Source organism: Anopheles gambiae, chromosome 3, assembly GCF_943734735.2.
Source record: "Anopheles gambiae chromosome 3, idAnoGambNW_F1_1, whole genome shotgun sequence".
Classification (NCBI taxonomy): Eukaryota; Metazoa; Arthropoda; class Insecta; order Diptera; family Culicidae; genus Anopheles; species Anopheles gambiae.
In genome coordinates, this window is record NC_064602.1 from 78,196,332 (window position 1) to 78,224,328 (window position 27,997).

At 43.5% G+C, this 27,997-nt stretch overlaps 5 protein-coding genes across 16 annotated transcripts in view; 4 read left to right on the plus strand and 1 right to left on the minus strand.

The window, feature by feature from the left end:
• Positions 1 to 3,848, plus strand: part of LOC1270651 (sodium-dependent neutral amino acid transporter B(0)AT3) — a 31,578-nt gene extending 27,730 nt beyond the window's left edge. The window contains exon 12 of one of the 3 annotated variants that reach the window (XM_061656164.1): positions 388 to 3,848. The gene's annotated coding sequence lies outside the window, so the exon portion shown is untranslated. The remainder of the gene's footprint in view (positions 1 to 387) is intronic. The other 2 variants (XM_061656163.1, XM_061656166.1) reach the window with 2 other exon arrangements.
• Positions 3,849 to 5,392: 1,544 nt separating this feature from the next.
• On the plus strand, positions 5,393 to 6,975 carry LOC1270650 (uncharacterized). Its single transcript, XM_309365.4, has 3 exons — positions 5,393 to 5,688; positions 6,078 to 6,258; positions 6,325 to 6,975. The coding sequence occupies exons 1-3, from the start codon at positions 5,547 to 5,549 to the stop codon at positions 6,944 to 6,946; spliced, it is 945 nt and encodes a 314-aa protein (XP_309365.3). The 5' UTR covers positions 5,393 to 5,546; the 3' UTR covers positions 6,947 to 6,975.
• Positions 6,976 to 11,065: 4,090 nt separating this feature from the next.
• LOC1270649 (uncharacterized) lies at positions 11,066 to 15,583 on the plus strand. Of its 2 annotated transcripts, none has more exons than XM_061659178.1 (5): positions 11,066 to 11,293; positions 13,627 to 14,057; positions 14,466 to 14,997; positions 15,093 to 15,209; positions 15,302 to 15,583. In XM_061659178.1, exons 2-5 carry the CDS (start codon positions 13,674 to 13,676, stop codon positions 15,385 to 15,387), a joined length of 1,119 nt encoding a protein of 372 aa, XP_061515162.1. In that variant the 5' UTR covers positions 11,066 to 11,293; positions 13,627 to 13,673; the 3' UTR covers positions 15,388 to 15,583. The 2 variants fall into 2 exon arrangements, with proteins under 2 accessions (XP_061515162.1, XP_061515163.1); XM_061659179.1 differs by having other exon boundaries at positions 11,070 to 11,293; positions 13,631 to 14,057.
• Positions 15,565 to 17,777, minus strand: LOC1270648 (NF-kappa-B inhibitor-interacting Ras-like protein). The gene is made up of 3 exons (XM_309363.5): positions 17,326 to 17,777; positions 16,987 to 17,223; positions 15,565 to 16,920 (listed from the first exon to the last, which is right to left on the minus strand). Exons 1-3 carry the CDS (start codon positions 17,437 to 17,439, stop codon positions 16,573 to 16,575), a joined length of 699 nt encoding a protein of 232 aa, XP_309363.4. The 5' UTR covers positions 17,440 to 17,777; the 3' UTR covers positions 15,565 to 16,572.
• Positions 17,778 to 19,946: 2,169 nt separating this feature from the next.
• LOC1270647 (eukaryotic translation initiation factor 5A) lies at positions 19,947 to 27,034 on the plus strand. Of its 9 annotated transcripts, none has more exons than XM_564212.4 (4): positions 19,947 to 20,198; positions 24,911 to 25,388; positions 25,471 to 25,669; positions 25,780 to 27,034. In XM_564212.4, exons 2-4 carry the CDS (start codon positions 25,180 to 25,182, stop codon positions 25,852 to 25,854), a joined length of 483 nt encoding a protein of 160 aa, XP_564212.2. In that variant the 5' UTR covers positions 19,947 to 20,198; positions 24,911 to 25,179; the 3' UTR covers positions 25,855 to 27,034. The 9 variants fall into 9 exon arrangements, with proteins under 9 accessions (XP_564212.2, XP_061515164.1, XP_061515166.1 ...); XM_061659182.1 differs by having other exon boundaries at positions 20,058 to 20,221; XM_061659181.1 differs by having other exon boundaries at positions 20,109 to 20,236.
• Positions 27,035 to 27,997: the final 963 nt, after the last annotated feature.

Sequence of the window (27,997 nt, forward strand, 5' to 3'; positions counted from 1 at the left end):
TGCTCGCACAGTGCAAAGTGAAGCAGGTGAAGCTTGCACTGTGCGAAGTGTGCGAAAAGTGCGGAGTGTGCTCGCACTGTGCGAAGTGTGCGAAAAGTCCGGACTGTGCTCGCACTGTGCGGAATGTGCGAAAAGTGCGCGCACCGTGCGAAGTGTGCTCGCACTGTGCGAAATGTGCGGAGTGCGCGCACAGTGCGGAGTGCGCGCACAGTGCGGAGTGCGCGCACAGTGCGGAGTGCGGGCACAGTGCAGAGTGCGCGCACAGTGCGGGGTGCGCGCACAGTGCGTAGAGCGCGCACAGTGCGAAATGTGCACCGCACACTGAGATGTGCGTGCGTGTGCGCACAGCACACCTAATTGTGCTCTTTTTCCCAACACTAGTAGTAGTAGTAGTAGTGGCAAAGCTTTTATCATTTTAAATGTACTTCAGTTTTACCTAGTTCACCAACCCTCGTTCCTTGGTGCGTGAGTGAAGGGGGCGTCCATGGGAGTGTGCGGTTCTAGCACCGACATAATCCTTTGTTTGTTTTCTCACAACACACACACACATACAGACACAAACACACACACACACACACACGCTATCCATAGCTGTGGTTAGCATAGGTATCGAAGCGCTAATGAGACAGCACAGCTGCCACGCGAAGAATGATGAAAGTAAAGGGTGGATAACATTGTTACTTGTAAATATCTTGTATAGGCCATACACTAAGCAGAAGATGCTGAAAATCAAGCTATTTGTAATAGGTTAATTAGTAGGAGGAGCAGCGAAAGAGATCGAGATATCCCGGTCGGCGCTCGGCGGGTCTGGCGACACTTACTTTGGTACCCCGGGCGGGACAGAGCTTTCTCTTCGGAATCGGTTTTAAACCTCCAATCCAATCTCGAACCATAGAGAGCCAAGTCAAACAAATGCCGGAACGAACGGTTGCCTGCTGCTAGTTGCCATTCAACTATTAATAGACGATAAGTCCAGCACTGCAGCAATGCGGTGCGGTGCCACAGCCGGAAAATGCAGTATTCTCTTTGGGTTTTCTTTCATGCCAAGTTACCTGCTATAGGTGTGTGTGTATTTTCCTGTTGTACAAATTGTACTGTTTCAAACCAAATTACACCAACACGGTAGGTGGTGGTGGTGTTGCGTTTTCCCCCTCCTTTTCCGTAGACACATGTTGGGAGGGGAGTGCGAGAAAGAGAGAGGGAGATAGAGAACAAAAATGCAAGAAAAAACCCAGAAAAAACTAATCAAACGTAAAGGATGAAATGATTTGTAAAAAAAAAAGAAAGCAAAACAGAGAGCATAAGTGTTGCGTGCGTTAAGATTTCAATTAGTTTGAATACCTCGCTCCTGTAGTGGGAACACAGGTTTTGCACCATCAAGTGCGCTCGTCCAATAATCGTAGTGTTAGACGCTAAAATGTGTTAGTAGTCGTTTCACTGCTACCAAACCAATATTTATACTTGTGCTTTCATTTAGACAGTTACTACTATACTTTTCCAACAATGATCCCTTGTAACCCAGTCAGTCCTTCTCTCTCTCAATCTCAAACTCGCTCCTTCTCTCGTACTTTCCCGAGCAAACACCATACGATAAACACACGTGCTCAGCAGAATTATACTATGTAAGTGAAACTTAAATAATTATTACTTAAGATGTAAGTGCATGTGAAGTATGTAAGATATTATGAAACCGTTCAACCAAACGGTGGTGACGATGATGAAGATGATGAGGTGGTGTAGAAGCTCTCGTAAGACATTTTTGTTTCAAAAAGCACTCCCTGAAAATGGAAGGAAAGAAAATTACGACTAGGTTTCGTGGAAAAGATCCGAATGAAAAATACCGAACTTCTCTCATTAAAATGATTTAAATTAATTAAAAAAAAAAAGATTGTTTGCCGCTTCCAAGATGCGCTGCAATGTACACCGCCTGTTGGCTCGTGCTGAAAGGTACTCTTGCTAGAGCCATAAACAAATGTGTTTGTTTTGTTCGTTGTTGCATCCTATACGGTAATGGTTTGGTTTCAATGAAGCCCCTGCTCCGCTGCACACACACACACACATGCAGTGGCAGATAGAGGAAAGTGTGATAGAACAAAATTTGTTTTGTATCTTTTAATGCTAATCGATGTACACACCCCGGCAAACAACTACAATACGCAAGCCATGTGTAAGAATAAGGATAACCAGAACATTTGGTCAAGGAAATAACACAACAGTCGATATATGTTACGCTAGCGTACGTTCTACAGTGACATTGTTTTTCTCACAACACACCCCACAAACATAAGAAGGCTAGAGGAGAGAAAAAAACATCAAATTAAACCCGTTAAATAGAAAGTAAACCAACACGCAGCTAAAAAACTGAAGTCATTAAATGAAAAAAAAGGAAAAGAAAAATAAACCAAAACAGATCGTCGTACTGCACGAGGATCGTATATAACTGGAAGAAAACATACAATAAACAATGTGATCAATTGAGTAAACTTAAAGAGTGGAAGGAGGAAAAACATAAAAAGTGAAAAGTTTAAAAAAACACAGAAAAAAACCACTATGTAGTAAGATCATCTTTTTAAGAGTTAGTTGTTAATAGTCTCGTAGCAGGAGTGCAAAAAGAAAAGTGGAGGAGAAATACTTACACACACACAGAAAACATACACATAAACAGCATACTTACATTGTAAGAGTCACAGGAGCTATCGAGCTAGAGGCGCGCAAAGGCCAAAGAAGAACAAGAACAAAATGATGAGGAAACGTATTTCACTTACCTTGGACAACGCAGACACAGTTTATTTGTAATCCCAGCAACCATCAATCCGCAACAGGACGAAATAAAATGACGTTTACTTGAGTGATTAGAACTGGGGTCGTTTTGTTTTGCGCACTGTTTTGTAATGGAAGTTTTTGTACTCAAAACTGGCAGAGGAGCTGGAATTTCAATCATTCTGGAGTAAGTGAAAATCATTTATAATTATTATTTATAATTTTTCTTATGAAACTGTTAATTTCAAGCTCAAACTGAATTGCATGGTGAACTTAACCTATTTGAAAACTGTTAAAGAACTATTCAAATCTATCAAATATTATTGATTGCATCACTTTGGATTTTGCAGTCCTATTGCATATTTGTAGTCGAAAATTACTCTGAATAAACTGAAGTTAGCTGCACACCGTAAAGCTCTACCTTTTGCACCACAACACTCACCCGTTAACAAGAACTATCTTGTAAATGCATGATATATGTTTAATGCCCTTTACTTTGATGCAATACAGCACAGAAGAACACAAAAACTGCCCTCAAAAAAAGATGCGATAACCGAAGAAGTCAATTGTTGTTTACCGTCTTTCAATCCTGCAATAATATAAAAGCCACAGAATGGTAGTAAATAGAGCATAATTATTTCCTTTCTTTTTAGCCATATTTTGGCATGGCGAACCTTCGTTTAATATATTAACCAAGTGTATTTCAATTTAGTATTCGTTTATGACACTTTTCGAAAGCTGTTTTTTTTTCAATTTTATGCTTCATTTTTCTGCTGCAAACACTTCTTGTTGCCTGCTAGCTTCCGTAGACCACTGTTATCACTACATAGAACACTAGCCAAACACTTTTGCAGCTGCTTCTTGCAAGATACTATTACGAAACGAAGTAACAAAACAACAACCAAACGTGACATAGTGAACTTAAAACTGAAATAATGCGATAAGATATGAGTTTAAAAAAGGATTCAAAAGTAAAGTGTGTGCGTGTGTATCACGATTGAATAACATATGGAACACAGACATATTCACACTGCAACACTGAATTATCGAATAAAGAATTAGTTTGTTAAGATGCAACCATTACTGCAGTTACTTATTATTGCCTTCTTTTTTTCTTTGCTTACAATTATATATGCTACAATTGTTACAATTATATATGCAAAAAAAATTGAAAGAAAGAAATATATTGATAACATTCAAGAACAATTTGTAAAATTAAATTTCATGATTAAAACAAATTAAAATATGCGGCTTTTTCATTAAAATATTTGTTTGATTTAATTCAATTTAATTTAATTTAATTTATTTAAATTTTTGTACATTCATTTTCCATGTTAAATTGTACATTTTTGTCTATGTCAACGTTCCCTTCCAAACCCAACCAACAACTGTGTACACAATTTGGAGTGCACTGTAATCGTTATTGCGAACGCATCGTACAAGCTTAACGATCGTATAGTGAAAATGTAAAGAATACTTGCAGCGCTATTCTAAATTTAGTTAAAACTAAACTGATGGGGTGCTTTCGTTTCAAACTTATTTCAATTATTTCGATTAATTTAAACAAGTGTGAATTGTGTGAATTAAATCATTGTAGCACATATTTTCTAATAATTTCCAAAAGATTTGATTTCTAAAGAAGACGTCCAGACTCGGCAATGGTTCGTTGCGCAAAGAGAGCGAGTTCCTTTATTATATTACGTATAGCGACCTTGGCTTGGCCGCAACGATTTCGGCTGGTGATGCGGCGGCTACTAATACGGCGGCCGATGATAAGGAGGCGGACAACGACAACGAGCGCGACCGATCAAATAAATGAAGCCGAAGTTGACAAAGAGGAGAATATCGGGGTGATCGTCGAGCTGGAGAAAAACTGCAGCTCTCTTAGCTGGTGACGGTCTTAGTGTGCGGATCGAATGAGCAATTAAATAAATTGTAGATTCTAACTTAAAACTAATATTTAGTCTTTTCACCTATTACAATAATCATGCTAACACATTAATACTAATACAAACGCTTACTAGGTTACTATGATTAAGGTGTACTTGTACTAACACGGTGCGGTGGCTTAATTATAAGGTGGGCTTGCACTATTGATCTAGATAAGTTTTTAAATTCTAAAATAAATCTAGATAATCCCTACAGCTTTGATAGGAAATATCGACATTTGTGGCATAAGTTGTGCGCATTTCTAATACTTATTAAATTTATAGAAGAGCATCAAGATTGAACTAAAAATGTGCCACTTAGTCGTCCTCACTCTTATCAAATTACCATCACCAGACGCATTGGTAACATTACCAGACCCAAAACAGACATTAATAATACATAGTTTGACCCTCACTTCAGTCCAACAACTCTCTCACGCCACCCTTACTTCCATAGGCATGGTCGGGCGTTTCGGAACAGCATTACGTCATTTCTGAAAACGTGCCCATATAGCCAATGCGGCGTCACCGAAGCAAACAACAAACACCCCTACCGCTCCATTGCTGCGGATCCGTTCCGGATCATCCGCCTGATCTTCACCCTCTACGGGCCGAACGCAAACACAGCTGAGCTGGTGTAGAGTTATGTTTAGCACGATCAGTAAAGCATTCCACTGCCGGTTTACCACCACCATCGCCAGTCAGCGAGAGTTTAGGAGAGCGGTGAAGATCGTTCAAGCTCGCACGCCTGATCGAGCGGCTGAACTCAGTCCGTTTCTAAACTTCACTGCGCGTTCATCGGAAGGTCTGGTAGCCACAAGTCCAACCCGATCGGATTAGAATTGTAAATAAAAAGCAATGGCAAAGGAAGAATCAAAGTACGGCTTCAAGGATAAGGCCAAGGCCGAGGAGTCGCTGGAGCTGCTGAAGAGCGAGGATCACAAGTACCAGCTGCTGACGGTGCGCGGTCTGATCGGACGGGCGAAGCGTGTGCTGACATGTGAGTGTGTGGTCGGTGGGTGCGTAGCCTAGCAACGCATCACGATGATGTCATTGCATATTTGGTCAAAAATGAGCTAACGCGACATTGGGCGCAAGTGTGGGCAAGCTTAAATCTTTGCTTTCTCCCACTTTCGGGAGCAACCGCTTGGTCCTGGTGGTGGTGAGGTAATCATTATTTTTAATCGTCTCACGCTCGTTTCTAATAATGTTGTGTGATTGTGCGTAAATTTAGATTGAAGCACATCAAAACAAACGGATTTAAATCGGTTTGTTTTTCGTTGCGTTTTATGACCTATTTAAATACCATCTGGCTGCATACAGTGTTTCTCAATGGAGCGTGGGAATCAAATGTAATTTAATTTATTTTATTTTTTATCAATTCGGCAGTGACGAAGGCTGAGGACAAGATAAACAACATTAAGGCTGCGATCGAAACGTTCGAGCAGTGGCTGGAAGCAAACAGCTCCTCCAGCACCAAAAACGTTAAGCCCAAGGATACAGAAGACAAGGTGGAAACTGTGCCAGGGTTGGGTTTCAAGGACAAGCAGGCGGCTGAACAAACGCTGAGGTAATTGAAAAACTGCGATAGAAGCCAAGTCCCAAAACTTCGACTTACGTACTCTTCTACCTAAAGCATCCTAGAAGGCCGCGATCCCGATTATCAGAAGCTAGCTGTCAAGGGACTGATCGGTAGCGCAAAGCGCGTTATCCCTGCCACCAAGAACGAGGAGAAGCTAAGCTCGATCAAGCAAGCGGTGGCACTGTTTGAAGACTTTCTCGATCGGTTCGATCGCGAGGAGCGGGGCAAGCAAAACATGCCGTACCTTTCGATCGACTTGATACGTCAACTGCCCGCACCGCAGGGTGAGCAGTCGGACAAGCTGGCAGTGGAATTTCTCGCCTGCTATGAAACGCAGGCCAAAGGCAACTACAAACATTTGCGCACCAAAGCACCCAAGGACCCAGGGTCGAAGACGTGGGACATTGTGCGAAATGCGAAACTGCAGGCACTGAAACCGGACAGCAGTGTGAAGTTATTCGATCAGGACGGCAAGCCTACCGAGCTGCACTTGCAGATGGTACAGTGGGCGTACAGCCCACAGGTGGAGAAGCTGAAGAGCTATGCGAACAGTTTGGCGAGCAGTGGCAAATCAACAACACCGTCCAGGAAACGAACGCACTCTTCCAGCTCATCTTCGGAGGAGGAGTCAAAGGCGAAGGAGAGTAAGAAGGATCGCAAAAAGTCGAAAAAATAAATAATAAATACCTGTATACAGCAAGCAAGCATGATCCGCGTAGGTCGACCAATGAAAAAGGGAATGATGAATTGCATACCTTTAGGCGCTTTCCATCGACGCTCTCCGAAATTTAACAAGATACAGCGCAAAGAACTTTTCAACGTTTGACTGCTGGTGGAGATGATACCGACGACGGCACTCTGAAACTTTTTATTTTTACTTGTTTCCGGTTCAGATAAGATTTCTTAAAAAAATTACAAACACAAATGCTTCGGAACGCCTAAAAGTATGCAATTATATTCTTCTCAACACAGTTGTTTGCTAAACATTTCTACTGGGATGTTTATGTAAAAGCTTAAATAACTAAAATGTTGGGAATTGATTGTGTAATGTATGGTTGTTCTTCTATTTGAATCTTAGTTAAATTTATATAATATTATATTTATGTATATTTATTTTATTTATGCCTTTCCTGTCAACTTTAGACACAATGATATGAAAGGAAAAAGAAATAAACCTCGCATTTTTAATTTAAAACTATACTTTAAGTTTTCTATTGCCGAAAAATCATGCCGTTGAGAACGCGTTTTAAAATATGATCATGTTTTGTATATTTTCTGTCATTTAAAAAATAGTAATTTGAATTACAAATGAAAATATTTTACAAACCAGGTTTTGTTTGAAACAAACTAAATTTGTTAGAAACAAAATAGTTTGATAAGTAGCTAAGTAATTTGAATTACAAATGAAAATATTTTACAAATGAGGTTTTGTAAAGAAAAATATAAAAAAAGAAAAAAAACAAAAAAAATTACCCGTGGAATGTAGTAATCCCGTACCTAACTTGAACGATGTTTCGCCTAAATGTATACTCTATTTTTTTGTATTTTGCCCCAAAAAGTATGCAATTTTCAACATGTACTACTGTAACGATGTCCTAACGACTAACAGCACCATACAATGCTGACTTCCCACGGCCACAGGATTGACCCCAGCTACTAACCGGTTATCGATTGGCCTTGTTGCTATTGTGGTTGCAATTTTTTGATCGATATTCTGACATACTTCCTGTGCGAGTCCTGTGCCGTGTCCCGTCCATAAAATTATCGTAATTGGAAATATTTAATTCATCGCATTAATTCCGACGGACATCTAACCAGTCCAACCGCTTGAATACAAATGCAACGACGACGTATGTCATTGCTATTCAAAATGTTCGATATTGCGTTGGCTGAACGATCAAGTTACGAAGCGGGGACCATATTGCTCGCTCTAAAACAAGACAAGTGTTAGTAATTGATTCTGATGAAGATGTTGCTAGAGCATGATTAGATGACAATGAGTTGGAATGGCCCTGCTGGAAGCGTCTGGTAGGTAGTCATTATCACTTATACATTATCTTAATTAATACTTCTCCATTAACGGGTTCGGCTGGACGGACCATCTGTTTGCTAGCTCATGAGAGGCTTGTCAATATTGTGATTTCAATTAATGGCCCTGAATGTTTCATTATGTTTCATAGAAAGACAGAAAGAGAGGAGACAATTTCTTTAAAAACTACCCGTTATGGACGTCCAGTAATCTATTTTGTATGACGTCATGACTCATCTAATGAATTTTGGTCATAAACAATGCCTTATCCGTTACTAACCTAGCCTAATGAGGTTGCTACTGGAAGAAAAGGACAAAAGCAAACTATGAAACTGATAGTGAACCGACAAATAGATTGAAGAGCCATCTGTATTATTTAAAAAAATGTAACAAGCATCAATGATGGAAGCGATAGACAGGGAATCATGCATTGAAGACAGTTTGTAATATGAAAATGACTTATTTTAGGGCCATTATTGGATTTTAATTTCCGTGCTCTTATTATCTCGTACTTTCGTATAGCCAACAAAGCGTGATATTCATCTCATCAATTTCCATCACCATCATCACAGTGCAGCGTTGAAAGATGTTGAACAGGATGAGCGATCAAAAGCACCCACAACCCATATTTCCCCCTATTCTTCATACGATCGTCGCGTTGATCCTCCTGCCGACGAACAGTATTTACGCACTGTTTTGGTGCCTAAGTTAAACCTAACCAGCTTCCCGCTGCTTGCATCCGATGCATCCTTTCACTTCTCGTCCATCTGTCACCCACGAATCGTGGACTGATCGTGTGTGTGATCGAGTTGCTTCCGATTCTGTTTTCGGCTATTCACTTTCAGTACCGGCCCACGAAATTATTACGAATTTTGTTGCTCAAAAGTATTCTCAATATTGTTGCTAACCCGTTAGTCCAGTAACATTAAATCGCAAGCTGCCCATCGATCTTTTCGTGGCGTGATGACGCTTGGTATCGGCGCTTGGGACTGTGGCTCGTCCTTATACTTCGTTTCTTTCTTGTAGTAGTTTTTAATAAAGTTTTCAGCATAGCCTACTTGTTTGTTTGATGTTCATTTTTTCAAAAGAAAACGATGTCACGCCCAGAGAAACCTTGTTTCTGGTTTGTAACATTAAACGTATTGCAGACATTGAAATGTTGACTAAAAGTTCCTTTAGTTAGTTAAAATAGTTAGATAAAATGTAGATCTTAAAACCTTAAACATCACAATTGTGTTTCAAAACAACTTCCAAGCCATGAAACACTAACATGTCTGCAATACTTCGCGCCTACATTTATGTATCCAACTATCATCCTGTATGGTGCGAAATTTGAATGAAAATGCCAAATTCTTAAGGCAACCACACATCGCCCGACAATATTTACCGTGAAATAGAGGTTTTGGGTTCGAACTTTTTGATCGATTTTGACTTCACACTTCACGGCGCGACTTGGCCAGCTACTTTAGCGGTTTGTTTAGGCGCACGGTGAAAATTAACCCCTGCAAGTATGCAAAATGCATTACAAATGTGTCTTAGCACATCCTTTAAAACGCCTTAATGTACCAATTCGCCAAGAATTGATAAAAAACTAATTAGATTGTTTTAATCGCATCTAAACCTTTTCTACTTTGAAACATGCGTCTATATCGTATTTAAAATTCCACGTGACCATGTCCATTTCAAACGCACGCCAACCAAATCTCTCCATACTTTATTAATCCATTTCGATCAACGAGCAAGCGCAAACAAGCTGCCTCCCATGAGGTTTAATGAGCAGCCACAACACAAGCGATTAGCTTGTTCTACATTCCCCACCAGCACTGTGATGCATGCGTGCTGACTCATTAGCACCAGACCACTTCCGGCATTGATTGTGTCGTCTGCGGTGCAAAACTGTGTTTCTTCTGCCGTCGAACATCATCATATTAGACAACGATCTAGCAGAGCTATTCAAGCGACATGAACATCCAAACGATCGCGTTGCAATCGGTAATAAAATGGCTCTGTCATTGCAGGCTTAAAAATGCAACAGCAGCAAGTGTTCCAATGCATTTCAACTCGAAGAAACAGAACGCGGGGTGGGGTAAGAGAGGGTCATTGGAAGCTTCTAAACATCATCTTCCCGTCCCGTCGAGTTCTATGAGTATTTGCTTGCGTGCATCGTGTCGTCTCTGTTGACAGTGTCCAATTTTTTGGGTGTTGTCTTATCTTATCATAGCCACGAATAAAAAAAAACTAGGACACAGAAAGGAGGGGGCAGGAGGGGGAAGAGCAAAATAAACACCAAACGACGAACGCATTCAAAGCAAAATACTTCGTTTACTGAGTAAAAAGAAAAAAAGAAAAAGATATATTGAACTGTAGCTAAAGTGAAATGATCGGCTACAGTGCTTACCGCGAGATTTGCTGTTTTTCGAAATTTTATTTAGGAAATAAAATTACCCACTCCACACTGCTCTTGTTGGTTGGAATCGAAAGTACAACATGCATTTAAAATCACTCACTAAACAAACGGTATTGAAACGATAATTCCAACGTAACGTATGTATGTTTTTTTATCAGATTTACAACCCCGGTTACATCGAGTGCTTAGGGAACCAACCACCACCACCACCACCGCCATCATGTACCGACAACCGATGATTATACCGATGTTGATAAAAAAATGGCACTCAACCGGCACTCGGAACACACACACACACAGGCATGTGTACGTGCAAGTGGTGCTTTGACAAAACCCTTTTTGCGCCCCAATCGAGGGAGTCACACCGGGAGTGGCCCAGTGCTCGGCCGGCGAACCGGCAGACCAGGACGAACCCGAACCCGAGCCAGTACTGATTAGAACGTCGGCCGAGCTGGCTGCATGGTAGAGGCGCGTCTGTGCTGATGTGAAAGATCCGCGTACCGACGCACGTGACGACGAAGTGCCGTTTTGCCGCTGCGATCGTTAAACCAAAGCGCGGGAAGGGTTTGGTGCCGTGAAAACAGTGTGTAAGTTTGGCGACACGATCCGCATTGATAGTGAATGTGAATATGGGAGTGGTCGACAGTGTGCTGTGGAAGAGAAATGCGCCGCAAGCCTTATTTGTACAGTTTTAACTAAAAAAGAACCTGTAAAAACCACTGTTGTTGCTTCTTTTCAAATGACGTGCGTAGTTGGAGGCAATTAACGCCGTACGCGTACTGGAAGCGCAGTGTAAACATCCTCAACGGTGCATCCATTTACCATGCGGGGCCATAGAACTGACGCCGTCTGCGTACTTATTGATTGTTACACTCCACAAAACCGACTTCCTTGAAACGCGGTTGAACCCACTTGAATGGCGCTTTTTTTCTTCTATTACTCCGATTCCCTCAAACGACCCTTCTTCTTCTAGTGCATCTTTCAAATGTACGCATCTTTGCGCCCGGCATGAGTCGTCACAAATGAATGTGGTGGTGGTGGTGGTGGCGGAAACAGAAAAAATATCTATTGGACAAAATTTTGATAAGGAAACTGAGCAGTGAAGTCAGGTTCACCCCCTCTTCGCACGGTTGCTAATCTATGGACGCATTCCTCACGTATGCCATCGAATAGTTCTCACCCTCCGGCGTTGGGCGGTATGCGTGCGTGTGACATAACCAGAGATTTGTGTCTATTTTTTTCAAACGTCTCATTATTTTTTGTATAAAATAGCAGCATCATTATATAGATGTAACGACTCTGTAACGACACCACAGGACACGGCTCCTATCAATGCACGAGAAAGACATACACTGTACAGTGTTATCAGAACTCTTCTTTGACATCATGTTGCGAAATTGATTTTAACGGATTTAAATCCTTACAGGGTTTTCTAGCGGTTCTCACAGTTGTGGGACACTTCCTTGCCTTTTTCATATAGGAAATACGCTTTATACAATTGGGAATTTGATTCAACGGTACCCTGTTTAGATAGGCTCCTTAGAAACTCCTATTCGATTTGTCATACAAGGATGCTATGGATGCCAATTCCCATCACATACAGTTTATTTCCCAGTAAGAAAGGATAAAGGAAGTGTCGCACAACTATAAGAACTCGTGGAAACCCCCTTTACAGGGTGTCCCACGATTTATTGGTCACCTCCTATGATTTTTTGGTGCATTCCCACGATTTTTTAATCGTATCCGATAGATTTTTGGTTCGTTCCCATAATTTATTGATATTTTCCGATCGGATATCAATACAATTGGACCAAAAAATTCTGGGAATCGGCCAAAAAATCGTGGGAACGCACCAAAAAAATATTTGAACCCATAAAAAATTGATGGGAATTAACCAATAAATCGTGGGAAACTCTTTATTGTACATATCTGTTAGATATTTTTCCCGTTACTTAAGAATAAAAGTATGAAAATTCATCCACCAAAAAAAAAGGTAACAACAATCGCGTACCCCTTTGTTTGTGCCCCATTTTATGGCAAACCGCGCAAAATCGATATCTCGAATCAATCGATCGGCCACTTAGGACTCCGCAGCAGGTTCCGGAAGAAGAAAAAAAAAACAATGCACATCCCGATTATGATTTATGTAAACAAAGTCGGTCAATGCAAGGATGACGGTCAGGCAATGATCGTTGAATTGTAAAAATGTAATTTAAAATCCATCAATATCACCCTCAGCATGGGCATGGATTTTTTTCTTTTTCTTTTGAAAAGCTACATTTGGAAACAAAAAGCAACATTTCCCAAAAGCAAGCGACACCATGTTAGACTCGATCGAGCAGCTTGCACTCAATACCGTCAATGCCGTCACTCTTCAGAAACCCGAAAAAAGATAACAGGTATGATGAGATAGACACACATAACCATCCCTTAATCTCCGCTGCCCGGGGTGTGTATGTGACTGTACGGCAAAGGTGAGGGACAATGTTCCGCCAGCCAAAACCAACTACAGGCGACAACACTTTATCGCACCAGCAACGTGGTGAAAAGATCGCACCCACGATAGATTGGTGTGCGCACAAGAACAAGCAAAAAACATCGATCGGGATGGTGGGGTTCGGTGGTTGTGTAATAATCAGCATTTAGGGCATGTGTTAGATAACGATAAAAAAGGGATTTCAACGACAAGCAAACACACACACGCACGCACGCACGTTTTTATCAATAGGAGAGAGATATGACGGTGGTGACGGTATCGTGAAGGAAAAAAAACTTCAAACGATTCAAACGGCTTAGCAAGAGGAAGCATTAGGTCTTGTTAGGCTACAAAATATAAATATAAAATTATTATTAATCCGCTACAAAATATTAATTTTTTTAAACAAACTAAACTTCATTAATTAAAACATCCTTTCTGTAGTTAGTGCTTTCATCTCCACCTGCTGTGACAGAACCACTATCCCAACCATGGGCAAAACGGAACAACCGCTGATCGTGCGGTACAAAAACCAATGGTACGATCTGACAGAGTTTGCCCACAAGCATCCGGGCGGGAAAAATTCGCTCACCGGCCTGCACGAGAAGGACATGGAGGAGCGGTTCGATCGTGCCCCGGGCCACTCCCAGGCCGCCAAATACTTGATGAAGGAGTACCAAATTAAGCACGAACCCAAACAGAACGGACACTCTCTACCGAACGGTACCAAAACGACCGTGAACGGGGCAACGCTGCGCAATGGGACCAAACCGACCGGCAACGGATTACACAGCGCCAAACTGCACGGCGAGGGACATACCACGGCAGTGACCGCGAACGGTGATGTAGCGCACCTTACCGACGACAGTATGGAGGTACGTCATCCTGGTGAAGAGGTTGTTGTAGTAAAGCAAGTGTACAACAACTATTACACCTCCCCATTCCACCGTTTCCTTATCGCGAATAGTACCTATAAACGCACTGCAAACACACTCGCTCACACACACCGCATTGTATTGCCGGTTATTTCAATCGTCATCATCATCGTCATTTCCTATCGTTTCACCAACACCGTCATGGTCATTAAATAAGCAGTCGTTTGATGATTCACAGGCTGCCCAAGTTCACGCGATTCTCACACTGCCCGTACTGCCCATATCCTTATCTTGCGCGCAGCGTGATAAGGAACGTGTGCTGGTGGGGTGATTGAGGTGATTTCGTAATCCCCACGCCTATCTAACAAAACCGTTTCTCTTCCCTTCTTTCCCTTTCCCCTTACCTAGTACTTGGTGGACTGGAGCAAACCGATGCTGCTTCAAATCTACCGGCTGGGCGACAAGTACGCCGAATGGGTGAACAAACCCGTCGATCGCGAGCTGCGCCTGTTCGGTCCGACCTGGGTGGAAAACCTTACCCGCACGCCCTGGTGGATAGTGCCCGCGTTCTGGATACCGGCCATCCTGTACCTGATCGTGCGGCACGGTGCACAGCAGGTGGCCACCGGCCGGGGGTTTGCCAGCGCGAGCGAATCGTTCCGTACGGTCGAGCTTTACCTGCATCTAGCGATCGGGGCGTTCGCGTGGACGCTGCTCGAGTACTCGCTCCACCGGTGGGTGTTCCATCTCGACCCGAAGGGCAACCGGGTGCTGCAGACGTTCCACTTTCTGATACACGGCCAGCACCACAAGGTGCCGTTCGATCCGCACCGGTTAGTGTTTCCGGTACCGCCGGCCCTGCTGCTGACCAGCCTGTTCTACCAGCCGGTGTACTATGCATTCCCCTACCCGCGGCTAACGCTTGCCGGTGGACTGATCGGTAAGTGGGTTGGTTTTTTTGGTTTTGTTGTGGCTGAAATGAAGAGAGAAGAGGAATGGTTTTGGTAACGCTGTCATTCGTTTCACCACCCGCAGGCTATCTCGTATACGATATGATCCACTACTATCTACACTATGGCAGCCCAGCCGGGGGCCATCTGTATCATATGAAGCGATACCATTACTCCCATCACTTTGTCCATCACGATCAAGGTAAGTCTTTTGTATAAACGGGAGAGGAAAGAGAACGAATAAGTTAGTAGATGTTTTACATTATTCTTAACATCTCTCCATTACCTCTCTAGGTTACGGTATTAGCAGCGACTTCTGGGACAAACTGTTCGGAACGCGCATCATGCTGCGAAAGTTAAAGTATCTACTGAAGTGGTAAAACTGTGCCAGCAATCAATTCCTTCTTTCGGGTCGTTCAATTCCTATGGGATGGTGGTGCAAAACACTACTAAACTGGGCTGTTTTTTTTGTACTTTTTAATAATAAAAATTAAGCAACTTTCATTCACTTTCTCGTTTCGGAAAGCAGACTGAGCAAGCGAGAAGCGTCAAAGGAGTTGGCATTATAATTGAAAATTGTGGTTTTATTACACTTTAATGTACCCGATTCAGTTTGTTTTGTTTTCTTATACAGCTACAGATTGCATTCTTACTTGTTTTTTTTTCCTGCTTAAGTACGAAAAGTGTGTCTCACAGATACTTTTTTGTTGTAAAGAAACGTAAAATATAATTGCAGTTTTGGCAGCATGCGCTGCTACATCCGCTCTTAAGCTGCGGGATTAGTGGTAGAATGAATTTAATTGATTTAAAGTTAATATTTCTTTAATACACAAGCTGAATTATGAATGGCTGTGGATCAATGGACTTGGATAAGTGGATAAATTCCGCCAACGGTGCAAAATACCTTCCACACAAATAACTTAACTTTTATACTTATACTTATAACTTTTAACTTATACTTTTAATAACCAATTTCGTCATTTCCTGTTATTTCTGTAAGCAAAAAAACCTGTAAAAAACCTTTTAAGCAAAAGAGAATTTAATCACACTAAATGCCTTCACATTTCAGCTCATTTGTAATTTTAAAAAATCAATATAATCCCAAAACTCATTCATTCGACCACTATTCTCAACACAAAGAGCGGAGAAATAAAAGCATTGAGGAAGGAAAATAGTGAATAAATAAAATATTACTCTAAATTTTAAAGTAAACAATATAAATAGCAAATCACATCACTATGAGAGCTGCTGGCGAGACAGCAGAAAAAATGCGAATGCTACAAAGAAAGCAATGAATATTGCCGATCCCGCTAAGTAGTTAAAGGTTTACTAAATACAATCGTACGATCCTCGTTTCATCCTGCCATCACGGTGTCATACCCATACACAGGTATGCATATTCGATACGGCAATTAAGTAGTGAATGTTTTGCTTGCTTTTTTGGTTTCACTATGCTCAACAGCCCTAATTAGCAGCAGCAGCCGTCCACTAGTAATCTGCACTAACACATAAATAAAGCTCTTCTCCGCTGCTGCTGCTGCTGCTGCTGCAATCGCGCGCTGCAACTAGCTGTTGTCCACCTTGGACGTTTTCTGCGTGAGCTGTCGAAGCTGGGGGAAGGAGCTTTTGGTTTGCGTCGGGTAGAGGCGTATCGCCAGCTGGATGAACGGTTCGTACAGCGAGGCCCGCTCCATCGCGTTCACCGTGTAGTGCTTGATGCGCTCCCGGGCGCACCAATTGTTGGCGCGGTTGAGATTGGACTCAATTAGATCGTTGTTGCTGATTTGGCTACCGTTGCTGGTGCTGTGGTACAAGTTCCCGTTGGGGGACTGCGGTACGGTACCGGTCGGCGCACCGTTGCCCGCCGACCGCGGATGCCGTGAGTGCATGTTGGCTATCACAATAATTATCATCTGTGCGGAGGAAGAACATAATCGATTTTAGCAGAACGTTTGCCTTCAAACCCGGTTTGCACGTACCTCCTTCTTATCCTTGTACTTGTCGATATCACTTTTAATACCGGCCAGCAGATCCAAGCTGGCCGGATCGCTCGGATCGTACACCAGCACGAACGCGTCGGCAAACAGGAGATAGTGGCGGGGCAGCTGCACATTCCCCTGCAGTCCGGCCGTGTCGTAAATGCGCAGCATGTCCCTACTGCCCTTCCCAGTGTCCACGCTGGCCACGTACGTGTCTTCGATCGTGCTGTGCAGCTCCTAGTGGGTAGTGTTGTGATGCCAGTTCCGTAACGGTACAACGCAACGGTAGTTTAATTAGCATCGCCGGAAGTGCCGCCATCGATCATCGCCCGTACTTACCGAATCGATCGTAACGTGGCCGTAGATGAGCTGCTCCAGCATTGCCGTCTTTCCAACGCCCTTGCCGCCGCATAGTACCACTTTGCCAATTTTTGTAATTTTCGACGTGAGCATATCCGTGCCTTATCCGCGGTTGCCCATGTACCTGTGCGGCTATTATCAGCAACACACACACGTACACTCTTTTCAGGGGAGAAATGCACTACCGTTTGCTAACCGTTGAGGGGTCTAATTGCTTCTTCTCATAGCTGTGCCCCGTTTGCAGAAGTCACCGGACGACCCCCTTTGTGCACAAATGCGAAGCGAAAGCGAAGCGCCTGCGACGAAGGGTAAGTTATCGTGCGAATCCGCAGCACAAACAACGGGATTGTTTACGCTTCAGAACTGGGGGCGATGACATCGAGCTGTCAAACCCATATTTGACGCTGGTCGCTGTCAGGTTACGCACAGTGTGCGCGCAGTTCGAGAGAAAAACGCATACTTGAGCCATTTTAACCCTGTTGATGGGTACCACCTAAAAGGTACAACATTCAAAAATTGAAAGATGCCGAAAATAATTCATTTCAGATGCTTCAGACCATGCTGTAGAGAATTCTTAAATTAATAGTTAAACTGAAGTACCACAGATAAGGGTACTCTAAGCTATTTAGGACTATTTCTGCCAGAAGGGCTCATATTTATGCACACAAATCGATTTATTTCACTTGCAAGAAAAATGTTTTCATGAGTTTGTTAGTTCGTCCATACGATTTGGCAACAAATATTCTTGCTACATTTGCATTGATCCGGGCCTTTCTTTCCGAGCTTTCTTTAAACAGTTGAAGCATTCTAAAACGCAAGGTTTAAACAAGTTCACTAGGCGAACTGATTGTTATTTATAACTGCGATATTAGCTGTGGAGATTGCATATGAACTACGTACACTAGCGAACCGATGTGCCACTTGGAAAAAGGTGGGCTTCAAACGTTTTGTCAACCGCAACAGATTAAGCTAAAACGACTGGAAAATCAAATATCAATAGAAAAAAAAAGAAAGCTTCATAGCTTTACTTGTTTGCTCCTAATGTTTTATAACACATCATTATATAGCTGTCTTTCGTCTAATCATGACCTATATAGCCTTCTAACTTTTCGAACAAAATTATATAACCCAAATGCCACAAATCCACTAAACGACCACTAAACGGGTTCTAAACGACCCAAGCTCTCTACCAAAACGGAATATAGAAAGCCTTCGTTTAGCAGACAGTGATCGACTCACTACAAAAAAAAAGCAAAAAAAAAAGCTGGTGGCGCCATCTGTTGATGGGATTCCCAACCAGTGAAGCACTTTCCTCGCTAGAACTAGAACGTACAGAGAGAAGGAGAAGGCTCTCAAAACGAGGAAAGCTTAACTGGCTGGGTCTCAAACCAACCATTGGCGCCATTAGCTTTTTTGCTATTTTTAGAATGCATGAGTCGTTTGCCGTCTGCTAAACGAAGTTTTTTTTAATTCCGTTTAAGTTGAGAGCTTGAGCCGTTTAGTGGTCGTTTAGTGGATTTGTGGCACATGAGTTCTCCATATTTTATATAAAAATAGGTTTAACACTATCATCATTTTTAGAATTAATCGCTTACTAATATACATTGACGAGAAATTTCATGATCTCTATTTATTGTATTCCTTCTCCAATTTCAGAGACACGCAAAATTTGTTTTAGTTATCTCTTAAATCTCCCGACTTTATTGGGAAACGTATGGAATAAATTACCTATATTATTTGTCTAATTGTATCTTCTATTTGAATAGATATTAACATCTAAAAGATATTAACCAGACGCGGGCAGAACTCTTTACACAAGTTACAGAAGTAAATATTTACACAAAAAAGTCGAAATATCTCGCTAGAACTAAGCCAAAGTTAAAAAAAACTAATACTAATAAGATAAATACAGTGGAGCGCCGTTTATCCGGGCTTCTCGGGACTTGACCTCGCCCGGATAAGCGAAAAACACGGATAATGAGTCAAATGATATATTTTATCACCAATTCCTGGTTGTTTTTTGGAAATTTTTCCAACTTTTTGATAAAAATAACCCAGTTATTACTAACTTCATGTTTTTCCAAGGAGAATATATAAAATTTGCCATGAATTATAGTGTTTTTGTTATGACAATGTGCTCTTATAACCGCTTTTTCAAATATCCTCCTCATAACACAATGTCACTTTTGTATTGAACTGTCATTTCTCAACAGCACGGATAAACGGAAAGCCGGATTGTTTTTCAAGTCATTTTCTAATGTGAACGGTATTATTCAACAATCGCCCGAACTTTTTTCAACAGCCACAAATGTGTCACAAATAATGACAGCTGTTGAAAAACATATTGAAAGTTTAAATAATGCTGTTAACATTGAAAAGTAGGCCGGAAAACAGAGTATAATAAATATGTAAAAAACTAGTTACCTGGCATAGAGAAAGCTTGTTGCTGTGTATGCATACCTCCTCTCGTTTACCTTTACTTCCTTTTCATCCACTAAATTCTCATCAAAAACAAACGCACAAAACCCCACCAACAACTGCCCACAAAATGCACACTCCCGCTGTGCGGTCAAAAGCGTTCGCCCGAAAACACCGACACCGGAAGCGGCCCGGCTGCGTTTTCCCCTCGCTCGACGTACAGAAACGCACACTCGCCGGCCACAACCGCGGCCCCGCGTACACGACGAAAACGCAAACTGTGCGGCTGTCAAACTCTGCCCCTCTTGCGAACACCACACGTTCGTGCCGCGTGAATCGTGCCGTCTCGCTCGCGCACCGCACCGATGTGCTTCCGCAACTAACGCCATCGTTGGAGCGATCTTCTTTTGTCCGTGACCATTTTGATCACACATGTGAGTAGCGACATTCTGCCGGAGTGCGTACCGGAAAAGTGTGTAAAAACTGCTGGAAAACGGGCGCCGGTGGCACGAAACGGTTCGGTTTGCGGCGTGGAACACGGGTGTGCTAAGCGTTTCGGGCCCGGGTCGCTGGCTGGCTGGAGAAATTAGAGTGTGATAATTCCGTACGCCCGCTGCCCCCTTTACATTTGCACGTCGCCGTCGTGTCGGTGGCGATGTGTGATGGTGGTGGTGGTGGTGGTGTCGCGGTCGTCGATGGTGGTGATGATGGTGGTGGAAGAAGCGGTGCCCGTGGCTCTAGCGGCAACACGGCGGCCCATATCCGAAGAGGAGAACTGTGGACTAAAAAACGGTGTTCGAAATGGGATGGAAAAGCGGAAACGCGCGATGAAATGACGTGAAAGGAGCTCCTGTGCGCCACGAACGAAGAAGAGGAAGAACAAGAACGGTCACATCGCTGTGGAAGAACCCTCGATGGCAGAGGGGGTTTGTGCAAGTTATTGGTAGTAAAATGCGAATTTATTTGCAGCGTATGTGTGTGTGTGTGCGTTTAAGGAGAGTCCACACACACGCACACGCACACACATGGTCAAAGAAGCTGTCGAGAACACCACCGGATGTGTCTGTTCGCGCTGGGTGCGGTGCAGCTACGGTCGATGTAGAGCTTTCACCATGTCTGAAGAGTTTTCTGTAAATGTACCCACAACATTGGGTACAGAGTTGGAACAACGGAACCCACGGGGAGGAGGGGGTGCCTGTCCCCAAGAAGGATGGATTTTTTGCCACACCAACCTCAAAATGGGACCTTCCACCCCTACGCACCAGTAAGATTGTTGGAAGGATTTGGCACAGACTGGTTGTATTTTTATCGTGCCTTTTGATAACATATCCCTTCGGGCGGACATTGTGCAAGAATTGCACATGCACACACACACACACACACACACACACACAGTTCCGACCGCAAGTTGTGTTGGTCGGGGATGTCTACTTGGATGGTAGAATCTGTCAAACTAAAAAGGGATTCGCTGCAGTCGTTTTGATCTCTTGGTGCACACACAGATGTTTGTACACATGATTTTAGCGAAGAGTCTAAGAAAGGCCAAGGGCTCGTTGGATATCAACAAAGGCCAAAGAGGGGCAGAGTGATTGCCGATTCGGTCGGAAGCCGCGTGTCTCGCAGCTGAAACTGTAAAATCGTGCTACCAAGGTGGGAGGGGTAAGTGCAATCACAAACACACACTCACTAACACTGTTGAATGATTTCATGTTCCTGCCTAAGCTTAGCACATTGGCAAGCTTAGCTATGGATGTAAGAAAAAAAACCATAAACATTCTCTAACCACCCCCACTCGGGCGACTAGAAGGTGTGAAGACACGTTTCCTGTGTTAATTGAAATTTTCCACCAATTTGGCAGAGACTGTAAGGAATTGCACACCATGCATGCTGTCCAAAAAAGGGGAGGACGAGAAAGTGTGTGGTGTGATAAGGGGCACATTTCCACTTGTCCGCTACTGTCTTGAGAAGCAATAGGGAAGGCTAGGGAAAGCTCCAGGTGTCAACAGTTGACGTGGCTACTATTGCTGCTGCTGCTGCTGCTGCTGCTATGCTGCATGTCATCAAGCGTGGAGCCGGCCGGAATGCCGCAACATAGCAAAATGGCAAGTGGTGATGATGGTGGTGGTGATATAGGCAGTGAGCAGTGAGTTGTGCGTGCGCGCCCGTGCATGTGTGTGCGTGTGACGAGGGGTCATTGATGTGCCTGTGTCGGTGAATGTATGAGTGCGCGCGCGGAATGACGAATGCACAGACGGAAAGTGGTGTGGTGCGCAAGGAACGCAACAGCGGCGGCGGCGGCGGCGGCGGCCGCCGCAAGGAAGTGCAGAAAACGTGTGCCGAATTTTGAGCACAATTCGGAGGAATGATTGCTCCCTTTTTATACACGTTTTTTACAGTGCACGATTTGGTAATGGCGGAAAAAATAGTTTCTAACTTTCAAAGAAAAAATCTCCGGGAAATTGGAAGAAAAAGGCGTGCATTGGAATTAGACGTGCACGGAAGAGGGATGATGATGCAAAGAAGCAGTTTAGCCTACCTTTTTCCAATTGATTTCCAACCCACACGGTGGCGCGGTGTCTGTCTCTCTCTCTCTCTTTTTCGCTCCCACGTGTGCCGCTTGCGAACCGTTCGTTCCGTAACGGGCAGAGAGCGGTTCCTGTTGGCGCTCTCATTCTCTCCCTCGCTCGCTCGCTCGCTCTCTTTCTTTCTACCTGCAACGCGGTAGGCGCAGGGCGTTTACATGCTTTCTTGAGACGGCTACGATGTGCTCGAGCAGCAGCAGCCGTGCGGGCCTGCTGCCAGGTTACAGCAGCGGTCGATGTGTCGGCAAATGTTCTTCGTCTTCTTCCTCAACATCACCACCACCACCTTCATCATCATCAGCGCCGGTGTGGCTTAAAAACCCGGCAAACCGCCGCCAAAGCGGAGGGTAAAGATCCGCATTTGACTTGCCGTTTTCACTGTTGTGTCTTTCTCCTTTTTGCCTTCTTTTCGCCGGCTTGTGTAGAGTGAGCGAATCATCATCATCACACACACAGTCACAATTTCCAGTAAGAAAAAGTCTTGGAGTCTTGGATAGTAGGATACATCGTATCATGTCAACTTGAAACGGTTGAAAGTCTTGTATTCTATTAGTATATTCATATAGTAATGTTACAATTTATCTAAACAAAATTGTACATATGTGTGTGTGTGATCACAGACTAGAACAAAAAGTTTACACGTCGATCGAAGTGAGAGGCAAACTTTCGTTCTATTGTACCCATTTTACCCCGATTTGTGTCGAACACGGGCAAACCGGGGGCGACACGGCTCTATTTTTAGGTTATGTTCAACGGGTGCGATGTTCCGACTTCTCGATATCTCTTCTATAAAAGCAATATCGCTCCTCTGCCCACCACCACCACCGCTAACCAACCGACCCATCCCATCCCATCCATTTACAAAACGAACGAAAAAGAGCTTTCTCTTCTATTCTCATGCACTACACTATGTTCTTTTTCAGCAACCTTTTGTTCCCAACCGCCAATAGAGGGCTTCTGACTGATCCAATCGTCGTCACCTTGGAAACGAATACATTTGCGTGTTGTGTGATACATAGGTGACACAGCACGCGGTGCGTAACGCTTAATCGCACGTGTTACGAGTCAAATTCGGATCCTCGTTTCTACTCCACGAGTTCTGAAGACTCTTCTATTGTTCGATCCCGAGATGCCTGCAAAGTCAATGTAGATCGAAAGGCCACTGAGCACAATTCTTTGGACGAAAATGTACAAAATCGTGCAAATTGGATAAAGAAATTCGGTTTAGAATGACCCACCCCACCTTGGAAAAGGATCAATTGTTATCAACAGTAGCAACGAGTGAACGCCTCAGCTTTTCATCCGCTGACGTCTCTCTTGGTCCAGCCGATAAGTAATCAGCATAAAACACACCATTCGTTACCAATCGGTTACTGATAAGACGAAGCAATGACACCCATACACACACAGAACCGTCTTTTAAATGAGAAGTACTCAACGGTGTGGTGTTGGGTTGTTAAAAACCGAAAACGTGTCAGCTCACATGTGGAACCTGAGGCACGTCACGAAAAGAACGAAGAGAAGGAAGGAGGAACGTACGATCAATTCATATTTTGTACGTTACTGGTCGTTTTTGTAGAGACTGTACGTATCTAAACGAACATGTTAATGTTACGCATTGATTTTCTATTATTCGTAACACGATCGTTTTCGATGTCGACCCCAAAATCACGTGTTTTAATGTGACAAATATCATACCGGGGGCTTAAGCCTTAAGTATGATGAAATATTGATTGCTCCGCGGCATAGCATCATAGCATGCCAATAGCGCGCATTTATCATGATGCAATAAAGTCATACACATGATAATCTGCCTATTTTATCGTACCATAATTGCGCGGTGTGTTGTTGTTGTGCGTAGCCGGCGCATTTTTCAATTCGGGAGTGGTGTCATCCTCCCCGTTCTCTAAAGCCATGCTTGTGTGTGCAGCTCGATGTCACACACTTTAGGGTCGCCGGGTGCATTGATGCGAGTTTGGTGCAAAAATGCTTAGAACAAACCGCCGATTTGGCCTTGACGTGCGGCGCGCTCTAATCGTTGCAGCCACTGCCACTGCGTAGGTTGAAGGGGAAGGAAAAGAGGAAGAGGAAGAAGCACGGGATCGAAAATTTGCAACGGATTATTGATTTCGTACACCACCCGACCACGTATTCAGAAGTGCGATGGTGCGTCCCTAGACACATGTTTGTCTTGTTGGGGGGAGAGGGGAGTCGTCGTCGTAAACTTCCTTCCCCGGTTGGAAGATTGTTCTCCAGGGAGGAAGCTTCTAGGTGTACGATCTATCGCCAGCGAGAACAGTACACATTTGGTTGTCCTATTGTGAACGTTGCTGGTCCAACAACACCAGGGGTTCGTTGCCGTTCGCGATCGTGTATTCCACAGAATCCGCAAACCGAAACCGTCGCTTTTTTTCTTAAGCGTTTAAGAAGAAGCTCGTGCCACCCGTCGGTAAAGCCAGCTGCTGTATCCTGCGGTCCGCTTGGATCGAGGTTTAGCTATGTGTATCACTATTACAATTATTAATAATGATGTAATCTTCTTCTTATCCTTTCTCAAAAAACAGCGTAAGCAAGATCTTTTACAGATCCGTCAGATTAACCGTGCATATACAACAGCATTGTTTGTATATCCAGTCATCTGGAGGAACGGAGGATCTCTGCCTACAACAACCCACCCCGTCGTCATCGTCCCTGGGAGGATAGTGCCGCGGCAGCAGCAATCGGAAGAACTCTGCTTCGTTTTTAGCGCCAACCCCCCCGTTGTGCTCTTTTTTCTCTCTCTCTGTGTGCGAGCGTTTGATCGTTCCCCCCCCAAAAACCCCAATCAATCAAAATGACTGAAATGGAGGACACTCACTTCGAAACCGCCGACTCCGGCGCGTCCCAGACGTTCCCGATGCAGTGTTCCGCGCTGCGCAAAAATGGTCACGTGATGCTGAAGGGACGGCCCTGCAAGATTGTGGAAATGTCTACTTCCAAGACTGGCAAGCACGGTCACGCCAAGGTCCACATGGTCGGAATCGACATCTTCACCGGCAAGAAGTATGTGTACTACCCGGGCTCTTCTTTTTCCACAACACCCTTTCTTAACCGCTTAAACATTCACTTCCCCACTTTCCCCTAGGTATGAAGATATCTGCCCGTCAACACACAACATGGACGTCCCGAATGTAAAGCGCGAGGACTACCAGCTGACCGACATTGACGATGGCTTCCTGGTGCTGATGAGCGACAACGGCGACCTGCGTGAAGATCTGAAGATCCCGGACGGTGAATTGGGTACCCAGCTGCGCTCGGAATTCGATTCCGGCAAAGAGATTGTCGTAAGTATTTGTGTAATAGACGCAGAGAGAAAGAGAGTGAGAATATCCTTCGTCTCGCTCAGCGTGCTGATGAAACTAATCGTTCCATCCTTTTATTTCTCCCCCGCCAGTGCACTGTCTTGAAATCATGTGGCGAAGAGACTGTGATTGCCATTAAAAACAACACCTCAGGTGATAAAAACTAATACTTCGTTGCCTGTCTAAACAACAACCACAACAACAAACACAACAACAGCAGCAGCAGCAGCAGCCACAGCAGTAAAAAAGCAGTAAACGACGGTACCAGAATCAGCCGTAGCAGCAGCAGCAGCATCAGCAGTAGGCGCCGGCCACACATATTACAGCACTTTCTTATACCACCATCACCACAACAACAACAGCAACTACTACTACTACTACTACAACTCCTCCTGTTGCACCAAGCAGCAAGAAGAGCAACAGCATCCACCACCACCAGCAGCTAGAATATATAAAGATATAAAGAAGAAGGAAAAAACACAAACAAACAAAAAAACACATTAGAAATACCATCTCGTCTCTGAGGTTTAAAAAAAAGAAACAATAAAGGAAAGTTGTTAAACCGACAAATAACAAACACAGAAAAAGAACAAGGAAGAAAACAAAAAGAAATTGTGAAACAGATGTGTGAAACAATGCGGTAGCAGCAGATAACATCAACAAGCAGAAGAAGAAGAAGAACAACAACTGCAAAATGCATGATGGCACAAGAAGAACACCAGCAACACACACAAACACATCCAGCCAGCCAGCCCGCATCCGCGTCCGCTCCGCCGTCACCACCACCCATGTGTGCTGTGCACCTCTGGGGGTTTGGAAAGGAAAAACAAAACATAGTTATATAACATCGTTTCTATATTAAATGGGGGAAAAAAAATGGCGACATTAACAACCACCAACACAACACAACTACGACGGATTAGCCTTTTCTCCTTCTAGAGAAACTAGAGAACCACTATTTCGTTGAGGTTGAGGTTGTGGTCTTCTTTTTACCGTTTTTGAAGACGAATGTCGTCGAGTGTGGATTAATATCGAGAGAGAGAGAGAGAGTGAGCAAAGGGATTCATTTACCATCCAACTAGCGGAGGAGCGAACGCGGCTGAAGAAGAAGAATATATAATCCTCAGAAAATGCAGATCCCTTGCCGCGGGGGCATACAATTTGGTGCAAACACGACGATAATCGATACCATTATTGCATTTTTTTTTGTTAGTTTGTTTGTTTTTTCAAACTCTAGAGCAGAAAGATAGAGAAAGAGAGAGAGAGAGAGAGAGGAAGAACACGTTGTATTTGAAACTGAGAAATGAGGAAGAAAATACAAACCCCCCCTCCGTTTTCCACAGAGAATGCGTTTGCCGCCTCACCATACATACACTTACACACCCACACACATTTTCGTTTTGAACAAGGAAAGAAGCTTCGTTGTTTGTAGTTTGCAGAAAGAACCATGTTGGGAAAGGAGAGGATCATGTGGATTATGATGGCGGTGGGGTGGGGGGAAAGGAAAGGGTAACTTTTAGCTGCACAGTGCTGGTACACACCGAATGTGCAAGATCGATCTCTCTGTACTGTCGTTCACAATAGCAGAAGATTTGGAGAGTGGGTGGTGGTGGTGGTGGTGGTGGTGGTAGTAGTAGGTGGACGCGGAAGTGTAGTATTGTGCCTCAGAGCATGATCAAGCAACTTCCTCTCCCTATTCGGCGTTTTGCTTGTTGTTTCAGCAAATCGCGTGGCGACAAGAATACTAATCACAAATAGAGCATTAGGTGGTGGAGGGAGATGTGGTAACTTACTACGAGTCGATGTGACATGAAATCCTAATAATCAATCAAGAGAGAGAGAGAGAGAGGGATTGCTTTTCCACTTTTTTGCCCACTTACGTTCGTTCCGTTTGGTTTCTTTTTCATCCCAAAAAATAGTATCTTCCTCTCGTCTAACGCTACCTTGTAACGTACTTTGCATTAAGTGGCTATATACAATCATTTTTGAAGTAAGACGGTTTTTTTTCTTTTTAAAACACGTTCATCACCAAACGATCATGTTTAGCGTGCACTTTCAAACATCTTCGATCCATGCAAGTGTGTGTGTGTGTATGGTGTCGTATTCGGTTGATCTAGTTCAGTAGAGTTGTAAGAGAGATCAAGCAAATTGTTAAAAACAGGAGAAGATGTAATACAACAACAAATTACCTTCCCACTGCAAGGAATGTAGCAAACAATAGGGAATCGAAATAGGAATAACGATCATTATACTACTGTGTGTTCAACAGTGATTGACGGAATAGAAAACACAAACACACATACACACACA

Coding starts and splice junctions, on each gene's coding strand:
- LOC1270647 (XM_061659180.1), top strand. CDS start 25,180: ATGACTGAAATGGAGGACACTCACTTCGAAACCGCCGACTCCGGCGCG. Junction 25,389..25,470: donor GACATCTTCACCGGCAAGAA/GTATGTGTACTA, acceptor ACTTTCCCCTAG/GTATGAAGATATCTGCCCGT.
- LOC1270650 (XM_309365.4), top strand. CDS start 5,547: ATGGCAAAGGAAGAATCAAAGTACGGCTTCAAGGATAAGGCCAAGGCC. Junction 5,689..6,077: donor GGCGAAGCGTGTGCTGACAT/GTGAGTGTGTGG, acceptor TCAATTCGGCAG/TGACGAAGGCTGAGGACAAG. Junction 6,259..6,324: donor GCGGCTGAACAAACGCTGAG/GTAATTGAAAAA, acceptor TTCTACCTAAAG/CATCCTAGAAGGCCGCGATC.
- LOC1270649 (XM_061659178.1), top strand. CDS start 13,674: ATGGGCAAAACGGAACAACCGCTGATCGTGCGGTACAAAAACCAATGG. Junction 14,998..15,092: donor GCTTGCCGGTGGACTGATCG/GTAAGTGGGTTG, acceptor CACCACCCGCAG/GCTATCTCGTATACGATATG. Junction 15,210..15,301: donor CTTTGTCCATCACGATCAAG/GTAAGTCTTTTG, acceptor TTACCTCTCTAG/GTTACGGTATTAGCAGCGAC.
- LOC1270648 (XM_309363.5), bottom strand. CDS start 17,439: ATGCTCACGTCGAAAATTACAAAAATTGGCAAAGTGGTACTATGCGGC. Junction 17,224..17,325: donor GCCACGTTACGATCGATTCG/GTAAGTACGGGC, acceptor ACTACCCACTAG/GAGCTGCACAGCACGATCGA. Junction 16,921..16,986: donor AGTACAAGGATAAGAAGGAG/GTACGTGCAAAC, acceptor TCCTCCGCACAG/ATGATAATTATTGTGATAGC.